General features: G+C 42.4%; 1 protein-coding gene across 1 annotated transcript; it reads right to left on the reverse strand.

The window, feature by feature from the left end:
• Positions 1–835: 835 nt before the first annotated feature.
• Positions 836–11,910, reverse strand: LOC145400955 (dipeptidyl peptidase 1-like). Its single transcript, XM_080273320.1, has 8 exons — positions 11,869–11,910; positions 10,218–10,475; positions 7,664–7,816; positions 6,496–6,635; positions 5,755–6,034; positions 5,133–5,255; positions 4,653–4,874; positions 836–1,159 (listed from the first exon to the last, which is right to left on the reverse strand). Exons 1-8 carry the CDS (start codon positions 11,869–11,871, stop codon positions 977–979), a joined length of 1,362 nt encoding a protein of 453 aa, XP_080129446.1. The 5' UTR covers positions 11,872–11,910; the 3' UTR covers positions 836–976.
• Between the last annotated feature and the right edge of the window lie 3,155 nt (positions 11,911–15,065).

Here is a 15,065-nt window from a genome sequence, read left to right on the forward strand (position 1 = left end):
ACACAAACATTAATAAATTTGATCTCGATAAAAAATAAATACCTTAAGCTAGTAACACATTGCATATTACACTTATCTCCCTTTTTATTACTTTTTTTTTTTCAGAGTACAATGGCAACAGTTTGGATCTGGCACGAAAATTATTCTCTCTCTCTCTCTCTCTCTCTCTCTCACACACACACACACACACACACACACACACACACACACACACACACACAGGAAAACCTTATGATACATCTTCCTTTTCAATAGTTTCGTGACAATTTTACCTTCACATCCAAATTCAAAGATAAAAATGTTTCGGCTTTGGACTAAAAAATAATCCCAAACGAGGTAAGTGCAGCCAGATTACCTTTATTATTATTTATGGTATAACAGTCACCGAAACACGAAAAAAAAATATATATATATATGTTCCAGCATGGAGCAAAAATATAAAAAAGTAAAAGATGATGGATGGATGGATGGATGAAAAGAGTTGTTTCAATACTGGACGAAAAATTAATAAAAAATCGATATAAGTGAAAGCCGATTTATACATCATTCACTTATTACTTCTTGGTATAATGGTCATTGTCACAGCTACAGAATCGAAAATAATAAAACTGTTTCAACCCTGGCCAAAAATGAGAGAAGAGGAGAATGTTGACGAGGCGACCCTTGATGTTTCGGGGATATTCTCACCTTTTTTTCCGATTTTGCCAGTCCTTGATGCCACAAAATCTTGGTATCTGTTTGAACATCTAGAAGTGGGTAATGTCCTTCTGTAGTCTATCCTTTTTATTTACTGCATTCAATTTCATACAGCTACGCAGAGCTCCAGGGCAGTGAAGAGGCTATATGAAAACTGCTTATAACCCCTCTAGTTCGAAAAGCCTCCCCCAAACTGGATCTAGTCGTATGAAAAGAGCTAAAATATTACGCAAAATACGTTCTCAAGCTGCAGGAGGTTAATAATCGTCCCGTAATCACTTCAGGGGATAATGGTGACCCTGACAGCCATGGACTCTATGCTACACTCGTCGGTGCCCCTCCTGATCCTGAAGTAGCCGTCCTCCCCCCAGCTGGTGCCCCAGGAGTTCTTCACTATCCAGTACTTCTCGCCAGTGGTCTCGTCAGCACCGTAGCCCACAATCAAAACGACGTGGTTGGTGATCTGGAGAGGTGAAGAGGTGAGGAAGACGCGAGGGGGGAGAGGGAGAGGTGAGGAAGACGCAATGGGAGAGGGAGAAGTGATACATGGAGGAAGGACAGGTGAAGAGTTCTCTGTACACCCCAAGGCTGGATGCTGAACAGCCTTATTATTTACATTTTTAAATAAACAGATAGTATATCTGAGCTAATTTGAAAGTGGGAGAAGGAGTGGTGGGCCTGGAAGGAGGTGGACAGATACGATAAATGAGTGTGTGAGAAACAGACGCGTTGGAGTTTATAAGACGTGGGAAACTGATAAGCGATCGAGTTGGCTGAATAAATTTTGTACAGAGGAGTGTATAACGAGGAATTGGCACCCGTTTTTAACTTCACAGTCATCGGACTGACTCTGTCAGATAGGTAAGTTGTTTGACGTAACGCGTGGAGTCAGGGTTTCAGGGGTTTGAATGGTTACTTAAGGGAGTGTGGCTTACACATCTGAACAAACTTTAGTTAATCTCAGTCTATCTTTTTCTGGCCCTCTCAACTCTACCTCATCCGACTTTGGGGTGACCAAGCAAAGGAAAATGGTTTAGAGTTAAGATCTAAGAGCTAATGAAACGGAAGCTCCAGTTGTCCCCATCGCCATATTTCCATCCACCTATCAGGAGTACTGCCCTGTTCAAATGGTGCTACGGTCTCCTTCCTGTAATAAGGACTGTATGACTTAGTGACTCGTCCTGTCGATAGGAATAAAAACAAACCTTTTCTTCTCTCCTTTGCCTGCACACTCGTTCATCTGTCCACCAAACACTAAGCCTTACAATTTACAACCACTAAATCAAAATATGCAAAAGATCAGAAATTAAGCCTGGACCCCTACAACAGCATCCTCCCCTCCAGCCAGCCACTTCACCGGGATTAAAGTCTGCCCTCTCCCTTTTGTCCTCCTGAAAGTCCTCCGCCAACTCCACCCGAATAATAATAAACTGGAAATCATAAACGACTGTCACTCACTCTCCCTACCCACTTATCAGGCAAGGGTCGGGCTCTCCCCTATGTTCTGTATAATGGTAGATCCCCTGCGCCAATATCTAAATTCCATGTACACTTCGATGGGACTGAATACTGACTAGCAAATTACAGGAATCACGCAGGCAGACAGACAGGCAAGAGGGAAGGCAAATAGGCAGACAGAAAGGCAGGCGGGCAGAAAGGCAGACGGGCAGAAAGGCAGACAGGCAGGCAGGAATGCAGAACGACAGGCAAGAATGCAGACAGGCATGCAGATGGGCAAGCGACGAACAGACAGGGAGGGTGCAATAGCCTGTCATGCCACGTTAACCCTCTCATGGCAGGGGCAACTTTGAGCTATTCCATGTACTCCCAGGTTAATTCATTCAACCGAAAGTAAGTCACAGGAGCCCAAGTCTTAATAATGATACATTATCTTCAACTTTCACGGTCTGGGAAACTACGGTATTCTTTTCCAAATAACGTCATATTATTGTATTCAGCTGAGAGGCAGTCACAGGTATTTTGGAATGTTAATACTGGTACCATTAACTCTTGAAAGGTTCGGGCAACTCTTACTCTTCTATTCCAGCTGGTCAGACTCTCTTGTTCAGGTGAGTGAGTCATAGAAGCCTGAGTGTTACAAAACGCATCCAACGGCGAGGTACGAAAGCCAAATATGCTTTACTCTCATCATGGGTTTCACAAATAACTAAAAAACTCAGGACTTACATCATTTTCATATTCATAAAACGACCGTATCTCCACACTAAAACAGGACAACAGCGTGTTTACTGGCTTGATAAACTTCCATAACCTCTTTCACCTCACTATGTGGCCAAGTGTAGTAAGGCTGGAGAGGGACTTAATTAGTATCCAAGGAGACACATTCGTACCCCATAACTAAGGTTCATCAAATTTTCATGCAACCATAACTTAGCATTCAGGTTGTGAGAGTGCCCAGCCCCGTCAGGTGGAATAAAACAGACTATAGAGTGAAGGGGTTGTACTAGGATTCAATTAGTCTCATGGATAAGTAGCTATCTATCTATCTATCTATAGTCCGACGCCCTAATCCCGCAAAGTGTGGCCGCAGACAAAACGTCTCCAAGTCGCTGTCACCCACCATTTGACTGCCCTACCTCCAACTCACTACCCCCTCCCTCATATACTTCTCAGCTCCATCCCTCCACCTCATCCTCGGTCTCCTCCTCCCTCCACTTCACCTACATACACCCTCTTCGAAGGCAACAGATAAAGTAGCGATTTAGTTTATTCTTGCTATTGTCAGACGATTTTATTCAGCTTTGAGGACTGTAGAGTTGTATGTAGCCTTCCTTAAATCCTTCAAAGAATGAGGCCCTTCTTAAGACTAAATATATAAATAAATAAACAAACCATCAGGAAAGAAACGAGGATAAAACAAAAATAGCCTCCTTGAGCTTATGAGGTTGATGGTGTCCATATACGGATGTCAATGAAATTGTATAAACAGACAGAGAGACAGATAGAAGGATGCAGAATATAATAAAAGTCCTTTGCTCTGCTTCCTTCAGTGTGAAATTAATTATATAAAACAACTGAAGTATTAGACCAACAGCCAACACCGATAAACCACAACAACACAGCAAGAAGCGCCTGCCTCAAAGATACTGACCTCATTTCAGTCCCATACGGTGACAGACCCCATTCTCGTGGTTTTAATGTGTTGTAGTATCACCATATCCAATACTAATCCACCCCTTATAACAATATCAAAACCCCACAGTATCAACTCCCAAAACCCTCCCACCCCCACCTCAATACACATAAATTCATCCTTCAGTTCTGTATTATGACAGATTCCACCCTTATAATTCTAGTGAATCATAATACCATCACATCCAATACTAATTCGTGTCTAGCACGGTAACCACAAATACCACAACCATTCAACAATAACCACAACAACCACCCACTTCAAAGAGATTTAACTCATCCCTCAGGCCCACATGATGCTAAACTCGTAATAGTAGTTTTAACGTCTCCTAGTAACACAGGGTCCAATACAAAAATGTGTGTGTAATAAGATGACCACAAACACCACACCTGCAAACCAACAACCCTCTTACTACCCATCTCGAATGAATTAACCAGGCTGAAATAAGTTAGAGATCTTCGTCAGGCTAGAGTGAAAGAATTAACCATGCTGAGAGAAATTGGTGATCTCTGCTAGGTTAGAGTGAGGGAATTAACCAAGCTGAGAGAAACTGGAGATCTGTCTGGTTAGAGTGTCAAAATTAACCAAGCTGAGAGGGGTTGGAGGTCTCTGCCAGCTTAGAGTGATAGAACTGACCACGATGAAAGAGGTTAGAGATCTTTGTCAGGTTAGAGTGAACATATTATAACAACCACCAGCCTCGAAGGGATTAACCAAGCTGAGAGAGGTTAGAGAAAACTAAGCTGAGAAAAGTTATCGATCCCAATCAAGTTGCAGTGAAAGTACTATAATAACCACCCACCTCGAAGGGATTAAACTCATCCTTCAGTCCCGTGTAGTGGTAGATGCCGCCCTCGTAGTTGTGGAAGTCGTCATACACCTCGAAGGACACGGAGATAGGCCCAGCGATGACCAGATCCACTAACATGGTCTCCTCGTTGCACGCCCCGTAGTAGCCCCCAACGTGGGTGTAGTCGCTCACGTAGGTCCGCGGGCAGGTGGTGTTCGTTACGCATTTGTCGTCCTGAGGTTGGGTTAGGTTGGGTTAGGTTCAACTAGGATGGGATGGGTTGGGTTAGGTTGGTATGAGATACGTTTGGTTTGGTAGTTGGTATGGTATGGTATGGTATGGTATGGTATGGTATGGTATGGTATGTATGGCATGGAATGGTATGCTGTGGTTTGATTTGGTTTTGGTTTATCATCATCATCATCATCTTGGCTACTATTATTTTCATTACTAGTATCATCATCATCATCATCATCTCCACAATGGACGTACGGTAGAGGTGTATGGGCTGCACTCCTCTGCCACAACACCCTGGTCCATCCCGTAGCGGCCGGCAATCAGGTAGTCAAAGCCGCCCATACACCCCTGGGCCAGGTAGGAGCACCCCACCACGTCCTGCACAGCACAAACATGACATTAATACATATATCATACACGATATATATATATATATATATATATATATATATATATATATATATATATATATATATATATATATATATATATTATATATATATATATATATATATATATATCGTTCATGGATACCTGTACAGACAATAATATACATACTGTACACCACAATCCTATATATATATACTCACATCTACTAAAATTCGGATAAATAAACAACATATACAATTCACAGATAAGTTACTGGTATGTACAGTACCACACAAAAGTGTTGTACGAGTATTTATTTATACTGCACATCGTATATAATAAAAAATACATACACGCATACACCTACATTTACGCATACATACATACAAACATTCAAAGCAAACACTGATACATACACATACGTAAGTATATCCACAAAATGCACATATATGCATACGTACATACATCACAGTCTACATAAACTACCAACAGATACATACAAACACACCTGAGGCGAGAAAATATCTTGTCGTTCGTTCTTGGTGGCGATCCGGATTTGCGCCTCCAAGTTGGCCATGGATGCGAAGGCGTAGCAGGACCCACACCCGCCCTGGTCCCGCACCGGAGACACGAAGCTCTCGCCCTCCACGTCGCGCCAGTCGAAGCTCGAGGGCAGGAGGGAGACGCGCGCCCTTAGTTCCTCGCTGGCGGGGGGCGGGGAGGGTCGGCGTGGAGGGGGCGTTGATCCCAAGCCACCCCGACGTAGGTACATTTCCTCTACCGTGTATCTGTGGGGAGTGGCCGGGATTAGATGGGGAGGGGAAGGGAAGGGAAGGGAAGGGAAGGGAAGAGAAAGATATGGTAGAATGAATGGAGGGAAAGAGGGATGGAAAAGGGAAAGGAGGAAGGAGGGCTGAAAGAAAGGATAATGAGGAGGAATGAGAAGGAACAGGATAGACGAAAATATAAGGACACCCTTAGTTCTTCAATGGCTGGTGGCAGGAAGGAGGGAAATTATTCATCATCATCATCATCATCAACAAACAAAAACTTATTGCCTTCAGTCCAATGACTTTTTTTTCCTTATTATTTTTGCTATTTCCAGATAATGTATTCACCTAAGGGACTCTTCACTATTAATGGCTCTCTTAAACTGAATAAAATCGTCTGGTAGTCAAAAGATCAGGGAAAAAATTATGCCACCGGATACAAGGGCTAAAAAAAATCATCCGTGTCACCCTTCCCTCACTTCTCAAACTCCGGGTAGTGTTTAGCGGTCCACGACGTCTGCGCCGCGTTGATCCTGTCCACCAGCGTAGGGTCAGGCTTGTAGCGACGCCTCAGAACATCCTTCGTCAGAGAGGGGCGGTACGAGGTGCGGGGTGGGACCTGGGGAGAGGGGGAAAGATGTGGAGGAAGGTGCGGTGGAGATCTGGGGAGACAGGAGTGATGCGGAGGGAGGTGCAAAAGGGAAACCTGAGGAGACGGGAGAGATAGGAAGGGAGGTGTGGGAGAGGACTGGGGAGAGAGGAGAGATAAGTAGCAAGGTGCGGGATGGGACCTGGGAAGAGGGGAGGGATAAGGAAGGTGCTGCGGGGATCTGGGGAGGAGGGGGAGGGATAAGTACACGTCAGGGAGGGGCGGTGGGAGGGGAGGGGTGAATCCTTGGGAGAGAGGAGAAAAAAGTAGACAACGAAAAGCACCAAACACCAAAAATAACACCACCACCACCACCAAACCTAAACCATACTATTACACTATTTTCCGTTTCACCTGCAGCACCTTTTTCACTAAACCTCTTCTTTTCCTACTAACCACCCTACACACACACACACACACACACACACACACACACACACACACACACACACACACGTACACATATATGGAGCACATGTGGTTCCCTTGGGCCCCAAAAGATCTGAGAGAATCACCAAAACACCACAGTCTGATCTAACGTCATGGGTAAAGTTTTTAGCTTAGTTTACAATTTCTTTCCTCGCTCCCATCCTGAAGTGAGGAAAAGAATTCGGAGTGCGAATGATGATAATTTCCTTCCTGAAAACAGAATACACACACACACACACACACACACACACACACACACACACACACACAACTACTAAAAATAAGGCAATGAAAAAACACTTAACGCCGACACTAACATAAAGTAACGTACACCACATAACTATTACTGTATCACTGCTTTCAGTTTCACTCATTATTTCATGCCTAAACCTCTTCTCTTCCTACTAACCACTTTATAAAAAAATCAGCTTATCCTCAAATTCTGATACGAAAGGGTATGTCAAGTTTCTATGCTGACGAATTACAATACATAAATATAATACAAAGCAGTTAATTGTCGAAAGTCCTATGGGAGAGGTTACATCAATTTTTTCAGTGCAATCACCTACCGAAGTGGTCTTGTTGGCGTAGAAGCAAGACCAGTTCCTGACCGTGGCGTCGCGGGACCAGCCGTTGAAGGTGCGGTCACAGTAGGACGTGGCGGCGACGTAGTCACCCTCGTAGTAGGAGAAGGCGAAGTATGAACGCTCGTTGACGTTCACCTGAGGGAGGAAGATTGGTGTGAAAAAGGGAGCGGCTGAGGGAGGGAGACTAGTTAGAAAATGATAGAGTCTCAGGGAGGGGGACTGGTTAGGAAAAGAAAGCACCTGAGGGAGGGGGAATGGTAAGAAAAAAAAAAATAGAAAAAACAAACAGAGCCTAGGGAGGGAGACTAATTAGGAAAAAATGGAGCAAAAGTGAGGGAGACTGGTTAGAAAAAAGTACTGTTGATGGTAGTTAATCTTTTCATTATGAGGGATCTCTTCATTGGTAAAGAAAATTGTTTGGGGATGAGAGTAAAAAGGAAAGTGAGCAGTTCTGTGGATCTGACATCACATCAAAATTGCACTAAAACCCTGCAAAACGTCTGTATACTTGTAAAATGTTATTTCTTTCAGAATGTATATTGCAGTTACCGGTATGCAATAAAATGCATTCATATAAGCACTGGCTATGAATGTGGACAGTTACATACTGTGTGTGTGTGTGTGTGTGTGTGTGTGTGTGTGTGTGTGTGTGTGTGTGTGTGTGTGTGTGTGTGTGTGTGTGTGTGTGTGTGTGTGTGTGTGTGTGTGTGTGTGTACCTGTACTTACGCTTGTACATGATAACATGCCCTTCGTTCGGAAGGCTAATAAAGTCACAGTACTAAATAATTTTTTTGACGGAAATACAGTATTTAATGTGAGTAAGAATTAACAATTTAAACTTTCGCTGTCGGCGGTTAAAAATGATTTATCTTAATCAGGCGAAAAAAATGACTGCTGACAGCCAATTTACACAAGGAGAGATGCTTAATGGAACATGGAGAGCGCAATTAAAAAACATCTTAGATAAGTAGAAAAGGGTGACCTAGAAACTGACTGTTGCCCAGATAATGTATATAAGTGTACCGTATTATGACTAAAAACCAATGTCTACAATTAATGACCATTAGTAGTGAAACGATGCTTAAATAATATCATCATCATCATCATCATCAACATCATTGTCATCCCTTATACCCACATAGATATGAAGTGAGGTAAGCTGGTAGATAATAATGTAAATGGGAATAAAAGTAATGTGACTACAGTTAACACATCGGCTCAAAAAATCATTATAACTTACCCATTATCTCATTAATCAACAACTCTCAACAAACCCTTCATATAATTAATACAAAGAAACAGGTATATACTGTAAGGACGAAAAATCATTATCTACGTTTTTCCGGTATAGCCTAATCACCTTTGTCAAATAACCCAATATGATTTCCCCGTGGACCTACTCGAAAAGCCTTACTAGCTTTTTAGCCCAGCCTTTAGCCTTTTTCGGGCCACCATAATGATCGTAATCCTTCAATCACTTTTTTTTCTCTCTCTCTCTTCCTCCCTCCATACTTCCTACTACCTCTACTTCCCCTTGTATTTACTTTTTACAACCCCTTCTTTCCTCCTTAATCACATTCTCTCCCTTCCCTCCCTCCGTACCTCCCTTGCTTCCTTCACCTCATCCTTCCTACTTACTCTGTTTTGTTTTCTTGATCTAATGTCTTCATACCGAATTTCTTCACCTTTGCTAACCCTCAGTCCTTCCACCAAGTTTGGTTCAAATCCAGTCAATACTGTACGAGTAGGTTATACGGTTGAACTTTTGACCTTGCCGTGTGACCCTGATCTACAACAAACTGTTCTCAAAATCGAATCCCTTCACCCTTGTCTTTCTCTGAACCCTGCCACACAGTTTGGTCTAATCGGATAAAACCTAATCTACCTTTCCCTGTGATCTTGACCTTTGACAGTTCTCAAAATCTAGTTTCGTTACCTTCAATTTGCTCTAAATTCTTCCATCAAGTTTGGCCTAAATCGGATAACAGAGGTCTAAGTTGCCCCTGCTATGTGACCTTGACCTATGACCTAGTGTTCTCAAACACAACAGATCAGCCTCCTGGTTAATCGTCAACCCTTCCACCAAGTTGTCCAGACCAGCTAAAATCTTTCAAGTTATTTTGTTCCAACACAGACGCAAGGGTCGAAATTAAGTTTGCTCTGTGACCTTGGATTATCGTTCTAAAAATTAAATACCTTCGTTCTTACCTTACTCTTAACCTTTCCATCACTATTGGTTTAAATCGAATGAAAACTTTTAAAGCTGACCTAGCTAAGTCAGATTTTTACCTAACTCCGTGACCTTGACCTCTGACCTGTTGTTCTAAAAAAAAAAAAAAAAGGCAGCTTTACCCATTGTCTTACTTCAACCTTTCCACCAAGTTTGGATGTACATAAAAACTGTTTGAATTTTTTACACACACACACACACACACACACACACACACACACACACACACACACACACACACACCGATCAATACCACAACCCCGCTGCCCCTATCGCGTGCGCGGACGTAAAACAAAATCGCCTACCTCGAAGCCCTGATTGTAGATAAGCGTCCACGTGCCCTTGTTGCCTAGCTCGTCGGTGGCGGTGTCGGGGAAGTCGAGGGTGAAGGTGTTGGTGTGGACGACTGGACCGAGAGTGTCACAGGAAATGGTGTTGTCCTCTGATCTCTCGGTCTCGGCGAAGATCCACGTACCCCTGATGTCATCGTAGAGACATTGGGCGGGCGTGTCCCCAGCCCCCAGCTCCGCCCAGCACAGCAGCACCAACACCAGCGGCACAAACTGTAGATAGGAGATAAAATGAACTGTAGCCAAGGAATAGTAGCTAATAATAATAGTAATAATAATAATAATAATAGTAATAATAATAATAATAATAATAATAATAATAATAATAATAATAATAATAAAGCCAAATTCAAGGACGTATTTTACAAATCACAGGAAGCTTCGTAGTCTTCCTCAGCGCTTTATTTTGGACATTACACCATAATATCCTCTTCAATATTTAATGCAAACTATGTAAATACTGAAACTATATAAATAACAAAAGGAAAATTATACTGATTAATACGTAAAATAAATCGCTAAAGAACAGGTACTACGGATCCCCTCAAGCCACTCACAATACGGCCCTAGGTTACATGTTGACGGGGTAGTGATAACCGTACTAGGCATCGCTGTTATCAAATATTTTCTTAACAGGTAATATCTTCTTCGTTACCTGCCAAAGAATCATAAGCAAAACAAATAAAAAATAGTACTGGTAATAGTGCCACTGTATTATTTGTTCATTTTTATACAAGGAAAAATAATACAAAGAATCACATTTATTGATAACACAGGTAATTCACTGAAGCATATTTACTAAACCCTTTTTACTCTAACCTACCGTAAAATTGCCATCCCTACATCCTGAATACTGAGGTGTAACACTAGAATACGATGCCAGTCACGAAGAAGTGCAACGGAAAGGATGTAGAACCACGGCACCGTCTTACTGTGCCACTGAACTACGTAAAATCAGCCGCAAAATGACGAAAATCTGAGCCAGCTTAATGTAAAAGGACTAAAATAATCCTCTGAGTTCCAAAGGCTGATATGAAAAGTCGCCTGTTATCGCTAAGAGTAAATTAGGCTTATCTAGGTGGTGAACATAATTAAAACTGTTAACAAGCATTATCAGATGTAACCAAACAGCTGCAACAACTTAAATTTAGGGCCGTATTGTAGCTACACTCCTTTTACTTTTTCATAGCCAGTCCTTAATTTGCCAACTCTTCATCTTGCATACCAAGTTGTAGCAATAAGTAAATAAATAAAGCTAGAGTAAAGGTGGTAATCAAGCAGAAGTGCTACGGAAAAGATATGGTACAGAAATATTCAAGTTAAGGTGAGAAGAATATAATCAAAGTGGTACAGAAGGATTCCTTGCATCTCTTCTTTTGCGTTGAAATTTGCACGAGTACTGCATTTTAACATTCCCGTTTCAGCGAATATGTGTGGGTTTTAATAATTATATGGGCTACATCAATAACATACACTAGGATACTGAGGTGTAACGAGCAGAATAAATCGCTAATGATGAGGTTTTAAGAAATCTCCAAAGCCACTAAAAATATGATCATGAAAAACACAATATTTTATCACAAGCCAGACACTGTGGGTTTCTCACCATGACGCAGTATGTAGAGAGAGGAGGGACACGCACACACCACCTTTTATCGCTTCTCATTCCCGTACGGGGGGAGGAAGGTTGTGAGGGAGAGAGGAAGGGGGAGAGGATGGAGGAAAAAGTGAGGGAGGGAGGAAGAAGTGAGGGAGAGTTGAAGGAGGCAACGAGGGAGGAAGGAGGAAGGAAGAGTGGAAGGGGACGAGGCTGGAGGATGGAGTGAGGAAGGGTGGGAGGGACTGAGGTGATGAGGGTCAGGGAGATGTGATGAGGGTGGGGCAAGGAGGGTGGGAGATGGAAACAGGGAGTAAGAACATATATATGGAATGAGGAGGGAATCAATCTCTCTACAGGGGAAGACGGTTTAATTTAAGGAATGAAAGGGGATGGGGGAGGTAAGGGTGTAGGAGAGATAAGACGAATATGAGGTGGAGATGAGCGGTGGGAAAAGCAATGGAAGGGAGAAAGAGTAAAGATGTATGGAAGGGAAGGGAAGAGAAAAGAAGAGGTCAATAAAGGAATGTAAAGAATGGGTTAAGCTAAATTCAGGAGATGGAATTTATGATGAGGATGTGTAAAAGTGTTAATAAGGCATACAGAAGAGAGAGAGAGAGAGAGAGAGAGAGAGAGAGAGAGAGAGAGAGAGAGAGAGAGAGAGAGAGAGAGAGAGAGAGAGAGAGAGGTAAAAGTGTTAATAAGGCATACAGGAGAGATAGATAGAGAGAGAGAGAGAGAGAGAGAGAGAGAGAGAGAAACTATGCGAGGGGAAGCGGAAGAGTCATGGGCAAGGACAAAGAGGAAACAGAAAGAAACAAAGTTGTAAGAGTGAGGGCGTGCGATCATGTTGACAAGGCAGGGAGGGGAAGAGGGGAGGGGGCAAGGGTGAGCGGGAAGCGGGAAGGGAAGGGGAAGAGGGAGGAAGAGGGGAGGAAATGGAAACGTCATGCAAGAGGATCGAGGGAGGGGGTTTGAGGTGGAGGGGAAAGGGTTGTTGCTAAGGGACGAGGACGCCAAGGACAAAAGGTAGGAACGGTAAGGACAAAAGGGCTGAATGATGAGAAAAGGAAAGGTGAGGGCAAAAGGAAATGGATATGGAAATCTATGAACAGGCAGGCAAAGAATAAAGGCTAGGGATCGTAAGGGCAAAGGGTAGGGATGGGCAAAGGGTGAGGTGGGTAAGGGCAAAGGATAGGGATGGTAAGGGCAAAGCGTCAGAAAATTAAAGGCAAGGGATAGGGACGGTAAGGGTAAAGGGTAGGGATGATATGGGCAAGGGCTTGAGATGCTAAGGGCTTGAGACACAACGCTAAGGGCAAAGGATTGGGCTGGTGAGGCAAAAGGGTAGATACGCCAAGAGTTGCCTAACTTCCCATTCTCGTGGACTTAAGATGATTCTAGCAACTTTCATGGTATAATTTTTGCCTACAATATTTGCTAGTATATCCATTCAATATCTATAGTCAGCATAAACAACATACCGTAACAACGAATATTAGCGAGATGGGCCCTACGCAGAAACAACAGTTTATGGAAGAGGTGGCAGGCAACTTCCTAAGCCAACGAGAATCCAGTACTTGAAGGAGCATGGCATATAAGCTAAACTAAATTATTTAAGACATCTGTGAGGTCTTTCTGATTAATCAACAATTAAGTGTATTGTGTTACTCAAACGTTAACAATCCAGCGACGCAGGACGGTATCATTTTCGGCAACTATCACTATAGCGCTGTGCGAGATGCGGCCAGTCTGCATGTCTGTGTGCGTGTCCGTGTCTTAACTCTCCCTGGGCCAGTTGATGGATCTGAATGAAATTTCCCCCGTGAATTCGTCTGATTACCCAGAAGATCTTGCACCAGATACGATTTTCCAACCATGATATTTAGGAGAGTCAGCCCCCTAACCAAATTAAGAATTCACACACACACAAACACACCAGTGAATCAAGGAGAGATATGGCTTTGCTATTTTAGTGCACGCTGAACAATTAACTCTTATCCATAATGCGATATTTGGGAAGCCTGACCCTCCCCCCAGTGATTCTTGGGAGGAGGTTGTCAGTCCCCCTTCCAAAAATCAAAACGATCAAAGAGAGATAAATATGAGCACATGGATTTCACCGAAACTTCTCAGGACAGTTCGTCTTGCACTATATAAAATTTTCCACTATTATTATTGGGGGGGGAGGGGGCAGACCCTCTCCAACTCTTGTAAAGGATACAAATTAGGGGAAAGAGGCCAGACATCGCTTTGATATCTTTGTTAATGTTATACAATGGGCATCCATCAGCTAATTACTAAATACTACTAGTACTATTACTTCTACTGCTACTACTACTGCTGCTACTTTGTAATTCTTTCAAATCGGCAAGCATGTCGCAGGAGTAAATATGCAATTTCCATGTTTTTTTCTGAATCCACAGGAGGAAACTGCACATCTACTTTATTATTATTATTATTATTATTATTATTATTACTATTTTTATAGCTCACCACACCAGTGGTGAGTTATATTGTTTGTCAATATTAGTATAACTAACCACATCAATGGTGAGTTATGTCCTTGTCAATATTATTATTATTATTATTATTATTATTACGAACAAGTAAATTGCATGTATTCGCTCAATTTCAAAGCTACGGCCATCATACTTGGCATCTGAGTCGCCCAGCTGGTGGCTTCATATAACCCAGTATCATCCAGTTCCAAGTAATGGTTTTTCAGTTACATCCAAAAACCTATAAAAATAGTCTATTCGCGGATTCTGAGAAACCTCTAAAGGTACAGACTTGAAATAGCCAATGTCGGGGAGCAGGTCTGAAATGACTATGGGCCTATATGGGCCAGCAGTTTCTGAGATCGCCCAGGGGTCAATGGAAAGTCACTGAGTGCACAATTAAAAAAAAAAATAAATAAAACTGAGCTACAAGAACAAAACTTGACACATTTATAGAACTTGATACGCTATGCATGGCTGCCAAGTAAGAATGACCTTGACCCAAAACTCAAGGTCACAACCAAGGTCAAAGTTCAAAATTTGCTTATTTTTTATACAGAGATCACATGGACAAGACGGATAACCTTGTCATGCAGTGTGTTACTGAAACTGCTTATGGCAATCTCAGTTTTCTAGTTATTATTATTATTGTTGTTGCTGCTGTTATTATTGCTGTCGTTGTTGTTGTTGTTGCTGCTGCTGTTG

Source organism: Coenobita brevimanus, chromosome 54, assembly GCF_032717465.1.
Source record: "Coenobita brevimanus isolate Jiangsu-jjx chromosome 54, ASM3271746v2, whole genome shotgun sequence".
Classification (NCBI taxonomy): Eukaryota; Metazoa; Arthropoda; class Malacostraca; order Decapoda; family Coenobitidae; genus Coenobita; species Coenobita brevimanus.

Excerpts from the sequence above, each read along its gene's own strand:
- LOC145400955 (XM_080273320.1), bottom strand. Across the intron at positions 7,817-10,217 it reads TCTACAATCAGGGCTTCGAG|GTGAACGTCAACGAGCGTTC; the intron begins GTAGGCGATTTT and ends TTCCTCCCTCAG. Across the intron at positions 6,636-7,663 it reads ACGCCAACAAGACCACTTCG|GTCCCACCCCGCACCTCGTA; the intron begins GTAGGTGATTGC and ends CCCTCTCCCCAG.